General features: G+C 44.4%; 1 protein-coding gene across 10 annotated transcripts in view; it reads right to left on the bottom strand.

Annotated features, from left to right (window-relative positions):
- Positions 1-5094: 5094 nt before the first annotated feature.
- The window catches only part of LOC112259220 (monocarboxylate transporter 4), a 33855-nt gene continuing 24279 nt past the window's right edge, over positions 5095-14670 (bottom strand). For 5 of the 10 annotated variants that reach the window (XM_024433983.2, XM_024433968.2, XM_024433974.2 and 2 more), the window contains exons 2-7: positions 13173-13451; positions 12118-12261; positions 10939-11075; positions 10250-10717; positions 9829-10009; positions 5095-9105 (exon numbers count right to left, since the gene is read on the bottom strand). In XM_024433983.2, the coding sequence (XP_024289751.1) occupies positions 8807-9105; positions 9829-10009; positions 10250-10717; positions 10939-11075; positions 12118-12261; positions 13173-13395 (1452 nt within the window). In that variant the 5' untranslated portion in view covers positions 13396-13451 and the 3' untranslated portion in view covers positions 5095-8806. Of the gene's footprint in view, positions 9106-9828; positions 10010-10249; positions 10718-10938; positions 11076-12117; positions 12262-13172; positions 13452-14670 lie in introns of those variants that run through there. The other 5 variants (XR_006080113.1, XR_006080112.1, XM_042307295.1 and 2 more) reach the window with 5 other exon arrangements.

Here is a 14670-nt window from a genome sequence, read left to right as displayed (position 1 = left end):
ATGTGGACAATGTAATCACTATCGGTTAAACGTAAATAAGTGAGCGAGGACGACAAGCCTGCCATGTCAGTCAAATTCCGGTGCCTAGCGCCATGGATATGAAAGGCGATTTGTATCAAAACAACCACTTTTTTCCGTGATCAGTGGGAAAATTATGAAATTCCTACAGGTTTAGATAAAAATGAGCGCCATATGCTTCAGCGTCACCTAGATCTGGGGGAAGAGGATAGAGCAAATCCAAAGAAAATCCTTGACATTTTACAAAGACATTTTGAACCCACTCGTAATGTGATTTATGAAATATTTGTTTTTAGCACGTGAACAAACTCAAGCAGAGATGTCTGGTCAATATGTTATGAGGCTGCGTCAATTGTCTGATTTATGTGATTTCGGGTCAATGAGAGACGAAATGATCAGAGACAGACTTGTGATTGGCTGTAAAGGTAAGAGCAAGTATGCCACGCGAACCCCAATTTACGCTGACCAAAAGCCATAGATTTATGTAGAGCAAGCGAACAGATCCAATTTTAAAAAATGAACAGAATCTCAATTATGCCACTCGGAACAAATAGAGACCATGTCGATAAAAAATGGAAACAATTAATCAAACAGTGATAAGGCAGAAAAATACTAAGCATGGGTGTATGTACTGTGGATCAACACACGCAAAAGCCAAATGCCCCACATATTGGGTTATATGCAAATTCTGCCGAATAAAATGAAACATTTTGCTAAAGTGTGCAGACAAAGACAAGGTAAGCCTGTCAATCTGCTAGAACACGATACATGCAGTGATCATAATGCTGATGAAGAAGTGCACATGCTATACATGACAGACTTTGAACAATTATGTTCAAAGTTGCAAAGATAAATGGTAACTGATTTAATCCAAGCAGCACTATCAAACGCCAGCTAGACAGTGGCTCAACTGTTAATATACTCAACTACAGAGACTTTATGCAAGTACTGCAGGATGGAGATGCAAAGCCACAACCAAGCAAGGTATGATGGCTTGGTTATTACACCAGTAGGGGAGTGTGAACTACAAGCCAATCATGATGGGGAAACGTGCTAAAAAAGTGGTGAAAACCTTGCAAAAGCCTCTCCTTTCAGCAGAAACATGTGAAGAGCTTAAGTTGCTACATCTCAAACACCAACATTCATCATGTCAGCACTAAAGAAAAACAAAAGGCCCCATCAGACTTGAACACCTGAGGCAATACTGAAACAGTTTGAGGACATTTTTGAAGGGATGGGGGCTGCCAGGTGAGCTTCGCCTGGTGGTGGATGAGTCTGTTAGACCAGTTCAACAGCTTCCCCACTGAATCCCTATTCCACTGAAGGAAAATATACTGAAGGCTGTTGATTCAATGGAGGAACAGGGTGTCATTACGAAGGTCACCAAACCTACTAAGTGGATAAGCAACATGGTTGTGGTGGAAAAGCCTGGTAAAATAAGAGAGTCTGCCTTGATCCAAGTGCCCCGAACAAAGCCATATGTAGGGTACATTACCAAATGCCTGCCATTGAAGAGATACTGCCAAGCTTGCCAAAAGCAAAAATCTTTTTGGTTATGGATGTAACAAATGGGTACTGGCAGGGTACGTTTGAATGAAGATAGTAGTTACCTCAGAACATTTTGGACCCCCAATGATAGATACCGATGAACAAGGTTACCTTTTGGAGTGAAACCAGCTGCAGAGGAATATCAGCTTTATCAACATGATGCACTTCAGGGACTGCCAGGAATAAGCGTCATAGCTGATGACATCCTGGTATGCGGCTGTGGTGCCACGATGGAAGAAGCAGCACAGGACCATGACCACAACCTGATTCAGCTCTTACTCTTTGTAAGGGAAATTAATCTAAAGCTGAATAAAGACATCAGTATTACATACATGGGACATGTTTTGACAGCTGAAGGCCTGAAGCCAGACCCCAAGAAGGTGGAGGCAGTACAGCAAATTCCCCCACCTACAGACGCAAAAGCAGTGCAGCGACTGCTTGGTTTTGTAAATTACTGTCTGACTTATGTGAGCCATTGTGTTGGCTGACCAAAAAAGTTGTGCTGTGGGCATGGCTTCCTTAACATGAGGCTTCATTGGAGCAACCAACCAATACTGAGGTACTATGACCTCTGAAGAAGTGACCCTACAATGAGATGCAAGTGACAAAGGCCTATAGGGGCAGCTCTCCTGCAGAAGCGGCAGCCCATTGCATTTGCTTCAAGGACATTGTCACCCACAGAGCAAGGATATGCCCAACTTGAAAAGGAGTGCCTCGCCATAGTGTTCGCCTGTGACCGTTTTGATCAATACCTTCATGGTGGGGCCTTTATCACGGGGGACACTGATCACAAACCTCTTGATGTTATCATCGAAAAACCTCTTCTGTCTGCCCCGAAGCGACTTCAAAGGATGTTAAAGCTTCAGCGTTATCAACTACAGGCAGTATACAAGAAAGGAGTAGAGCTTCACATTGCGGATTTCTTGTACAGGGCAGCACTACCAACAACTAGTCACCTGCAATATCGGACAAATGAGACAGTATATGCTCTACAGGCTGAGGTTGAAGATGTGAACCAGGCTACTGATTAAAACATCTCCCCGCAGACACAGGATGCTATTAAAGCTCATTCAACAGAGGACAAGACTTCTTGAATGCTTCAGTTTTTTATCCTAAGAGGCTGGCCGGACACAAGAAAGAGTATACCCATCCTGGTGAGGGACTACTGGACATACAGAGACAAACTCACAATGCAGGAAGAAGTCGTCTACAAAGGCGACAGGATGGTAGTGCCAGAAACTCTACGCCCAATGATTCTCTCTCGTATCCATGCTGGGCAGTCAGGGGTCGAAGCCAGTCTCAGGAAAGCCAGAGACTCAGTATTCTGGCCCAACATGACCCAAGAAATTAAACATTTTGTGGCTGTGTGCAGCATATGGAATGCTAATCTACCTAAGCAGCAAAAGGAAACGCTGCAGCCACATGACAACCAACACGTCCTTGATCTAAAGTGGGAATGAATCTGTTCACAGTAAAGAACGTTCCTTTTCTGATTATAGTGGACTACTATTCAGACTTTTGGGAGGTGAAGAAAGTGATTGATGCAAGCGGCTGTTGTGTCATCGACTGTTGTAAGCAGCAGTTTAGCAGATATGACATACCTGACAGTGGTGTAGTTACGGATAATGGGCCCCAGTTCACGAGTCAAGACTTTGCATTGTTTGCAAAAGCCTAGGAGTTCCATCATGTGACGTCCTCACCCTACCAGAGTCAGTAATGGTAAGGCGGAGTCAGCAGTGAAAATAGCAAAGACTATGCAGGAAGACACAGATGTGTGACAAGCCATTTTGGCATAGAGAAATGCGCCCAGTTCAGGAGAGCATAGGGCATAGGAGGGCCACATGGGAAGGCCACTGTGAATATCTTCTAGATGGTGTGGGCAGGGCACATAATGAGGAGACGGGGAAGATCTCTGCCAACCATGCCTTCACAATTTCAGGAGGCTGTGGAAGAGGAAGGAGAGGCTCCCAGAGTTGCCTAACATCCCAGGAGTGCCAGGAGAGGACCTGAGGATACCAGAGGTGCCCAACATCCCAGAGGTGACAGGAGAGGACCTGAGGATACCAGAGGTGCCCAACATCCCAGAGGTGACAGGAGAGGACCTGAGGATACCAGAGGTGCCCAACATCCCAGAGGTGGCAGGAGAGGACCTGAGGCTACTACAGGTGCCCAACATCCCAGGAGTGCCAGGAGAGGACCTGAGGATACCAGAGGTGCCCAACATCCCAGAGGTGACAGGAGAGGACCTGAGGATACCGGAGGTGCCCAACATCCCAGAGGTAGCAGGAGAGGACCTGAGGATACCAGAGGTGCCCAACATCCCAGAGGTGCCAGGAGAGGACCTGAGGACACCAGAGGTGCCCAATATGCTACCAGTGCGACACACTAGGGCAAAGGCTAACATAAGACCTCGCCAGCGGTGCGGGGATTATGTCCCTTAAGAGATGGACAATGATTTTTTTTTATCCTATAAAAAAAATGCTTAATGTAAATAGGTATTTTCACTGTGGTATTAAAATGGTATGAAGTGCTCGAGCTAATTCTATATGAAAAGGAGGATGTTAAGATAATGGGCATAATGTCAACCCAGAGATGGTGGTGGTGGGGCACCTATCTAGGATATATAAACAGGTGCATTATGAGTGTCTGATTAGGATGTTGGGACCTGTAACATGTAATACCTGAGTAAATTATTATACTTGCATTTTACCTAACTCTCCGACGTGTGTTATTCACATACACATAAAGGACTGTGACCCGACCTGGGGAACCCTCACCAAGAAGGACTGTGACCCGACCTGGGGAACCCTCACCAAGAAGGACTGTGACCCGACCTGGGGAACCCTCACCAAGAAGGACTGTGACCTGACCTGGGAACCCTCACCAAGAAGGACTGTGACCTGACCTGGGGAACCCTCACCAAGAAGGACTGTGACCCGACCTGGGGAACCCTCACCAAGAAGGACTGTGACCCGACCTGGGGAACCCTCACCAAGAAGGACTGTGACCCGACCTGGGAACCCTCACCAAGAAGGACTGTGACTCGACCTGGGGAACCCTCACCAAGAAGGACTGTGACTCGACCTGGGGAACCCTCACCAAGAAGGACTGTGACCTGACCTGGGGAACCCTCACCAAGAAGGACTGTGACTCAACCTGGGGAACCCTCACCAAGAAGGACTGTGACTCGACCTGGGGAACCCTCACCAAGAAGGACTGTGACCTGACCTGGGGAACACTCACCAAGAAGGACTGTGACCCGACCTGGGGAATCCTCACCAAGAAGGCTGCAGACCGGAAGCAGTGGTGCGCTCTTGTGGACGCCTCAGGTACCTCAACACACAGATGATTTAGTGAGTTAGTAAATGTTTATCACCCTGTTTGAGATGATCTCCTAGATCATGGGGTCTTGAAATCTTACCCTACAAGGTCCGGACTACTGTTGGTTTTCTCATGAATTGCTGCCACCTGGTGTCTTAAGCCTAAATGAGTCCCTGATAAGAGGGGAAGAATGACATTAAGCAGTGGAACTGTCTTTAAGGTTCCAACATTTATTATCATAGTCAAATACAAACCACTCCTGTATTCACAACCATTGACCCATAAAGGGCGATTTTGGACAGCCTTGAACATTCTCCTGGTGCTGTACCTCAACAAAAAAGATGATTCTGCTGACTGAGATACCCTACGAAGTGTGTTTACCATGGTTCTCTAGCCGATCTCAATGTCTAGGTGCCAATCCCATCTGAAGTGATTAAGGGCCGTTGTTTATTTGGCACATTGTGCTACCACCAATACAACCAAGACTACCTCCATCTATGTTACTAAATACAACACATCCTGCCTACGAGGATTGGAGAGTAGGCCTCGGCTTAAACACTCACTGACATGTTTGTGTTTCCATTCCCAATAGAGCATCTAAAGAGAGAGTCAACATGCTCACTATCAAGTGTTAAAGAACCAGCCACTTTCTCCACAAAAGAGATATTTATTGGGATGGCATAGGAACACGTCAAGAAGCAGCCATATCTCAGAAGAATATGAATTGAATAAATGAACGTTTGACATTCAACCATGAGGGTGCTCGTGGACATGGTTGTGGTTTATAAGTGTCTGCAGATCTATAATTCATAAATACAAAGATCTCACACAGACAGACAAAATAGGCAGACCAATATATACAATATACCAACATGCAGAATCATATAGGACAATACTGACTACACACAGTTTTACAAGTGCAAAGCCAACCTTCATAGAGCAGAGCGAAGTGCTTCACTTTGTTTAGCTGGGATAACTTATCAGGTGACATCACAGGCATTGTAATACACTGCATCAGTGTAAGAAAATATCAACATACCACTATATATTCTATTTCTGGGTAATCAGCTTTTCATATGGTCAATTTCACAGCATCCCCAGATGCCAATGTATTAGGTTTAAGGCACTACTATATAAAATAGGTCTTACTCTATATTACATCAGTGGGCTGGGGTTAGCTATAATGCCATATCCTGTCACATGTTAAGGGGTCCCGCTTTTCAGATCTAAAGAGATACAGTTGTGTAGGGTTTGGTTAAGTTTGGATACACCAACACTACACAACAGGATCTTTGTAGACTCCCAGCTGTAGACTGCCAACATTCTTACTCCACCTGTCAGCGTAAACAACATAGACAAATGCTTGAAATATCCTTTAAAATGTACATCTGCAGTCCGAACAAAAACACTGAAACAAGCACTGCATTCTAGCAGAAAAGTGACACGCTAATGCCCTCAGTATATAAATAAAAATGTCCAGTTCAATGTGATTTATCAAACATCTCAGCTATGACAAAATCCTTACATTGGAAGACAAACAGTGAAATATGTGTAATAAAATAAGGCTTAAACGTATTCAGTTCATGGAGTAAATATATATTTATATCAGAAACTGTGTGTGCGTGTTAGGTTACTGGCTGAATATGACTTTTTTGTTAAAAGAAACGGATAATGATTTCAACACAGAGAGATGCTCTCATAAAATTTCACCAAGCACCTAGACCTTACTGTAACCTGTATAACTCAGTAACATTATACCATAAAGACCTAGTGCAGTCAAAAACGTGATTTCTGTTTTTATTTTGACACGGAGGTTGGAATAATACTGTGAAATTGTGAAAATGCCCTTTAAGTGTAAGAGCTGTTTGAAAAGACTGCCTGAACTTGAAGCCTGTTTTGGTGGGATGGAGTTTTGTCCTGCCTGGTGACATCAATAGACCAATAAGAAACAGAGTTCCAAACCTCTTTGCCAATAACTGCTAGTTTACCCTTCCACACTCAGACCACTCTGACAGTATTATCAATATTCTTGCTTGAGAAATTGCTCTTTGCTAAGAAAGCTTTATTTTATTTGACAATTTTAATGGAAAACAATCACAGTAAGGTACTTAAATTGTTACCCAGAAATGATTTGCTATTGAGATTTTTAAAAACTGTTGCATTGGACCTTTAATAAAATAGTATATGTCACACCATCAATCATACAATAACCCATGTTGCCTGCAACCTGCCACAACATGGGTAGTTGAAATAATACTTTTGTGGCTACTTTCTCGAACACAGATCACACCTAGTCCTGAACTAAAAAACACTTTTAATTAAGAATTTCCATTGAGCATGCTTCTCAGTCCAGGACTAAGCTGAATCTGGGTTTGGGAAACCAGCTCGAGGTCTTAAAAAAATTAAATTAAAATAAAACTCTTCTCGTGCAGAGATGTTTCTTGTCTTTGAAAAGAAGTCACTTCAAGATCTCACGTCACTGGAGGCCACTGTCACCCAGGAGGAAAGAAGTCACTTCAAGATCTCATGTCACTGGAGGCCACTGTCACCCAGGAGGAAAGAAGTCACTTCAAGATCTCAAGTCACTGGAGGCCACTGTCACCCAGGAGGAAAGAAGTCACTTCAAGATCTCAAGTCACTGGAGGCCACTGTCACCCAGGAGGAAAGAAGTCACTTCAAGATCTCAAGTCACTGGAGGCCACTGTCACCCAGGAGGAAAGAAGAATTCCATTGTTTCTTTCATCTCTCCTCACTGGGGAGTGTCTCCATAAACAAATACCGTCACTGTGGAAATGTCCTGGAAATGAAGTTGTTCGTTATTATTTTCTGTATCAACAACTGATGAGTCAGGCAGTGACAAGTATTGGTTAGTTCAAGGTTGAATGGGTGTGTGTGCACATGCTCTTTGGTTCCTGCAAGTGTGTGTGGCAGTGAGATTCCAGAAAACATGTAGTGTTCTTTCTGGTATGGGTGCTGGTCTGTACACAGCTAATTCTCCTGTGTTAAATCTACCACTCTTCCAGTGTCTATATGGGTCCACTCTTTCCAGTGTTAGTGTAAAGCCTTATTTTCAAATTTCCCAGGTTGTCTTTCAAGTAAATTGTGGAGTTACCACCCATGACTGTATTTGTTAATGACAGAGACATGGTTGTTGCATTTGTTCATTTTCAGTCTTGTGGCCTTCACTAACTGAGATCCTAAGCAAATGTTATCATTAAAATTGAATTCTTTATGACAATACATATTTCATAAGGCCTTATTTTGATGTATCCTGTGAGTGGCCTGAAACTCACGGTTTGGCCTGCAAGTAAATTTATGCTGGCTTGCAAAGTGATGTGTAATTCCTAATGGAATCCAGCCAGAGTGGGATATCCAACATTTGGAATGTTTTATTTTTTATTCAGAATGATTGCCAGGATTGGGAATACTAAGATACTGTAGGAGACTACCAAAAGTATCTAAACTGGAACAACCATTTCAGTAAAGGGTGCAATAAGTCCAGGTAACATATTGGATTAGTTTAGAAAAATGTACGTTATATTTGAGTAGAACAAGATTAATTAATCTGCAAAAACATAAAACAAAGATTTTAAAAAACAAACATGCAATTTACCATGCTGGGAAATATGATAATGATTGGAGTCAAAGCTGGTTATTAACACCAACATTGGGGTTCTATTACACCACTCAGTGTTAATGTAACACCTACAGAGTTAATTTAACTCCTATATCAACACTAGATATGTTACTGTAAAAACAACACTATGTAACACTGTGCATATTAAAGTACACCAAACACGTACAGTGCACCGCAATCCATCCCTCCCTCCGTCAGAGTGTGTACTCATGTCTTCCCTATTGGTACTTCATCGGGCTCATCAGTCCCTCTCTCCGTAATTCATTAGCAATCTCCCCTCTATCACAGAGCCGTCTCTGGGTTCCCCACCCCTCCACTCTTCTCTGCTCCCTCCATCGCCTTTCCCGAGCCTGCCCTCACCCCGTCCGGCTGCTCGCTCTCAGTCTTCCCTCCCTCTGGCAGGCTGTTGAGCTTCTCCATCTCTGCAGGGGCTCCATTCTCTAGATGGGCTTCGGGCTCGTCTAGCTTCTTCTTGATGCACAGGAAGTTGCCCAGGCAGATGACAATGGAGGCCAGAATGACCTCACAGCCAGCAAGCAGGAACACATGCATGTAGTTATGGGTGGTGTCCAGCAGACGACCTACGCAGAGGAAAGGAGAAGAGAGAGGTTATACAGGTACTACTAGGTACCACTAACCCCGGCTCAGCCCTAACCCCATGCCCACACCCCGGCTCAGCCCTAACCCCATGCCCACACCCGGGCTCAGCCCTAACCCCATGCCCACACCCGGGCTCAGCCCTAACCCCATGCCCACACCCGGGCTCAGCCCTAACCCCATGTCCACACCCGGGCTCAGCCCTAACCCCATGTCCACACCCGGGCTCAGCCCTAACCCCATGTCCACACCCGGGCTCAGCCCTAACCCCATGTCCACACCCGGGCTCAGCCCTAACCCCATGTCCACACCCCAGCTCAGCCCTAACCCCATATCCACACCCCGGCTCAGCCCTAACCCCATATCCACATCCCGGCTCAACCCTAACCCCATATCCACATCCCGGCTCAACCCTAACCCCATATCCACATCCCGGCTCAACCCTAACCCCATGTCCACACCCTGGTTGAACCCTAACCCCATGTCCACACCCTGGTTGAACCCTAACCCTAACACTAGCCATAACCCTAACATTAACCCTGGCGTCATGTCCACACCCTGGTTGAACCCTAACCCTAACACTAGCCATAACCCTAACATTAACCCTAGCATCATGTCCACACCCTGGTTGAACCCTAACACTAGCCATAACCCTAAGGACATGTCCACAACTAACTCTAACCTAATGCTTTCCTGTGGGTACCGACCTGCTCCAGGCGGTCCCACCAGCACAGCGATTGCCTCCATGAGCAACACCAGCCCTAAAGCGCTGGAGAACTTCTTGGTGCCCACGATGGCCATGAGAACCTCGAACTGCAGCGCCCCTACCATCCCGTAAGAGAGGCCAAAGAAGATACAGAACACCACCAGACCAGGATAGTCTGTCGCCTGCCAAAAGAGAAGCAACAATTAGTTACATTATACGACCATAGAAATATAATTACGATTACTGATGAATCATTTTAATTATATGGATCCAATAGCTTCGTATCTCGAGATCCGGTCAATACAGGAATGCCATAATGATACAATAAATGTATTAAATATGATTTATGTATTGTTAACATCCATATACAGTGTAAATACATCCATCCAAATAATATCAATCAAAATTAGTTCCAGCCTTACCTGTGAGCTGACCACGTCGGTGATGCCATTAAAGAGTATGGCGAAGCTGAACAGATACACACATCTAGGACGGACCCACTTCATCCCCGCGATCAGCCCACACGTGGGCCGGGCGAAGATATCAACAAACCCTAGGATGGTGAGGAGGAGGGCAGACTTGGTGTCTTCATTCCCCATCTCCTTGGCATAGCTCACCACAAACACAGGGGGCACAAACAGACCCAGTACCATGATGGACGCAGCTATGGCATAGATGAGGAAACCTCGGTCTTTAAATACGCTAAAGTCCAGGAGCTTCTTTGGAGGTTTGGGCTTTTTTTCTGCTTGGTCTACAGCCTGTAACTCCTGGTCCTGGGGCTTCTTGGGGCCCACCAGGGGCCTCATCAGGGCCCCACATGCGCAGCAGTTGAGCAGCAGACCTCCCAGGATAAGGAAGCCGCCTCTCCAACCGTAGTGGTACTGCAGTACCTTTGGGGGTGAAATATGAAGAAAAACATTAACAATATCGATGATCCATAACTCCAACAGAGCATATAATTTCCCCATTGTATTTATTTTAATCGTTCATCAGAGTAGCACACATCTTTCATTGTGTTCATACATGTTTCTCTCTACATCATAATACTGATCATAATCATAATACTGATCTAAACTGCAGAGAGGGAGACTGAAGAGGAGAAGTGTAGTACCTGGCCCAGAGGTGAGAGGCAGCAGAGGGCCACAGGGCTCCCGGCAGCAGACAGTCCGTTAGCTAGAGGCCTCTTCTCACTAAAGTAACGATTCAGCATGATCAGAGATGGCTGGAAGTTCAGTGCCAGGCCCAGACCTGGTAGAAAAGGGGAAACAGTTCAATTGTGTGTGTTTACTAACCTGATATATTTCCAGTACAGAGGTAGATGTGTGTTTACTAACCTGATATAACTCCAGTACAGAGGTAGATGTGTGTTTACTAACCTGATATAACTCCAGTACAGAGCTAGATGTGTGTTTACTAACCCGATATAACTCCAGTACAGAGCTAGATGTGTGTTTACTAACCCGTTATAACTCCAGTACAGAGCTAGATGTGTGTTTACTAACCCGTTATAACTCCAGTACAGAAGTAGATGTGTGTTTACCAACCCGTTATAACTCCAGTACAGAGGTAGATGTGTGTTTACCAACCTGTTATAACTCCAGTACAGAGGTAGATGTGTGTTTACCAACCCGTTATAACTCCAGTACAGAGATAGATGTGTGTTTACTAACCTGTTATAACTCCAGTACAGAGGTAGATGTGTGTTTACTAACCCGTTATAACTCCAGTACAGAGGTAGATGTGTGTTTACTAACCCGTTATAACTCCAGTACAGAGGTAGATGTGTGTTTACTAACCCGTTATAACTCCAGTACAGAGGTAGATGTGTGTTTACTAACCCGTTATAACTCCAGTAGAGGTAGATGTGTGTTTACTAACCCGTTATAACTCCAGTACAGAGGTAGATGTGTGTTTACTAACCCGTTATAACTCCAGTACAGAGCTAGATGTGTGTTTACCAACCCGTTATAACTCCAGTACAGAGGTAGATGTGTGTTTACTAACCTGATATAACTCCAGTACAGAGGTAGATGTGTTTACTAACCTGATATAACTCCAGTAGAGGTAGATGTGTGTTTACTAACCTGATATAACTCCAGTACAGGTAGATGTGTGTTTACTAACCTGATATAACTCCAGTACAGAGGTAGATGTGTGTTTACTAACCTGATATAACTCCAGTACAGAGGTAGATGTGTGTTTACTAACCTGATATAACTCCAGTAGAGGTAGATGTGTGTTTACTAACCTGATATAACTCCAGTACAGAGGTAAATGTGTGTTTACTAACCCGTTATAACTCCAGTACAGAGGTAAATATGTATGATACTGGTGGCCAAGGACGCAAGAATCATTCCCAAGGAGGCAAAGAGCCCTCCCACCATCATCACTGGCCGACACCCAAACTTGTTCACCAGCACACTGCACAGTGGACCTGCAGACACACACATATGCACAATGAGGTGTGTGTAAGGCCAGTACAGAGCTGAGTAATAAAAAAAAGTGTTCCAGTTCTCTGCCCCTTCCACTTGGAATGAGCTACAAAAGGACAGGAAATTACAGGAGCCTCTCTTTGAATGAGTTTAAATCTAAAATCTACGGTGGAAAATGAATTGGGGGGCTATCAATTTCACCAAACCTCCCCCCAAAAATATATTCTGTTCAATGTAGATAATGTGTGCTTAGTGCTTTAGGTTGTAAATGTCTCTGACATTTTGTGCTGCTATTTTGGCCAGGTCTCTCTTGTAAAAGAGGTTTCATTTCAATGCAACTGACCGAACATAGTAATAATGTAATATTGTTGTATTAGACATTTTGTAGATTTTCAGTGGTAAAGTAGTGGTGTAACAATGTGTTGTATGATGTATTGTTTAATTTAAATGTTTTGTGATGTAATTGCCTCCCCCTTACTGGGGATCCACAATAAACCCCAGGAAGAGTAGCTGCTGCCTTGGCAGGAACTACTGGGGATCAATAATAAACCCCAGGAAGAGTAGCTGCTGCCCTGGCAGGAACTACTGGGGATCAATAATAAACCCCAGGGAGAGTAGCTGCTGCCCTGGCAGGAACTACTGGGGATCAATAATAAACCCCAGGGAGAGTAGCTGCTGCCCTGGCAGGAACTACTGGGGATCCATAATAAATACAAATACCTAGTAAAATAAAATGACATACATGAAGATCCTGTCAGTTTGGTGTAGACTCTGGAGGTTGTAACGCCCAGGTCTGACACCTTCTCTACTCTTTCTTTCTTGTACTGTCTCACCATTGGGAAAACACTTCAGTTGGATATACACAATACCAGTATGCATGTATGCATGTATGTATGCATGCGTGTGTGTGTACCTGTGCCATAGAGCATGGCCAACAGTATAGAAGAAATCCATGCACAGTCGCTATATCCCACTCCGAACTCCCTGATCAATTCCTTGAAAAACACACTGACAGCCTTGGGGAAGGCATAGGAGAACCCAGTGATGACAAACCCCCCGGCGAGCACAGCCCAGCCCCACCCTCCGTCTGGCGCCTTCACATCACTAGGCTCATCGTCTACCACGGCTCCTCCCATGATGCTCTCTGCTAGGAGATTCCCTCAACCCTCTGTCCCGTCAGCTTGGGTCAGAACTGAGAGAGAAGAGATGTAGACAGTAATAGAGAAGTGGGTAACATCAGGGTTAGACACACAGTGTATAAGGGAGGGTCAAGTTATTACTACAAGTTATGAGATTGGGGCATCAGTCCGTTATTGGTCTTCTAAGTATAACTCCATAAGACTAAAACATTAGTAATACTTGGTAGTGAGCCGTTAGATCTGTCTGGTACCAGAAACAACACTCTTTGGGATAGGGATTTTCAATAAAGTGAAAGCTACTGTAGTTAACAATCAAACAGCATGGATACAACACTTGGCAATAGGCCGAGGCCTAGAATTTAAGAGTTGGGAAATAATGCCTTGTCTGTGGTACATAAGCTAATATTTTAGCAATGTGAATCAATTATCAATAGGCAGAATCATAAGATAAGGCCTACAGCTTAATGCCAACAAGCAAAGAAAGACAGTCAGGTTGTGTGCTTATTTATCTGTGTTGAACTCTGGGATCTTCTCAGGGGCTCTGGTACACATTCCAAAGTTCTTCCTTCCATATAAATCCATAAAGTGGCGAGGACTCAATGTCCTAAGGGTGTCTATCAGGAGCTTAGCCCAAAAACATATTTGTGTGCTACAGAGGTCATCCAGGAGGGAGTCTCCTATGAGACATGGACAGTTTGACAACAATTGAATTAATGCATTCACAGTATTTTATAGTTCTGGGGAGGGTTTGACTCAGCCTATGTGACCTCTGATTGGCCGAGCTTCAGGTCAGTCCTTCCATTTGAGTCACAGTGTGAAAGAAGGTGTGGCTGAGTTAGGTCATGTTCATAACAATGATGTCCATAACTGGCTGTAACTTCTTGATGCAGTCACAGAACCTGTTTCAATGTTCATGTAATTTCCTTGTGTTTCCCTGGATACCAAAATTGACAGATCATGATTTTTTTATTTTTAAGTTATTACATTCTCAAAAGGACACTCAGAGCCAAAGAGTAGGAAATGTAAGGTTTTGGCACTCTGTGTCCTTTGGGGAAGAGAATGTAAGGTTTTCAGTGCGGTTCAAACTCTTATTATTGTAGCAGTCTAGTCCCATGTTGTTTTCCAGGGACTACACTCTGCAACATCTGGTTGTTGTGCAAAGTAGAAGGGTTTCCATTGATAGAGGCCATTTGCTGCCGGGTCCAAGGCTAGTTCCATTGTTATTCAATGGTGCCATTTGGGTGGCTGTAATCTCAATTTGAAAGGGGGAGA

This window comes from Oncorhynchus tshawytscha, linkage group LG27, assembly GCF_018296145.1.
Source record: "Oncorhynchus tshawytscha isolate Ot180627B linkage group LG27, Otsh_v2.0, whole genome shotgun sequence".
In the NCBI taxonomy this organism is placed as follows: domain Eukaryota; kingdom Metazoa; phylum Chordata; class Actinopteri; order Salmoniformes; family Salmonidae; genus Oncorhynchus; species Oncorhynchus tshawytscha.
The sequence above is the reverse complement of the archived record's forward strand: the minus strand, read 5'-3'. Positions and strand labels throughout refer to the sequence as shown.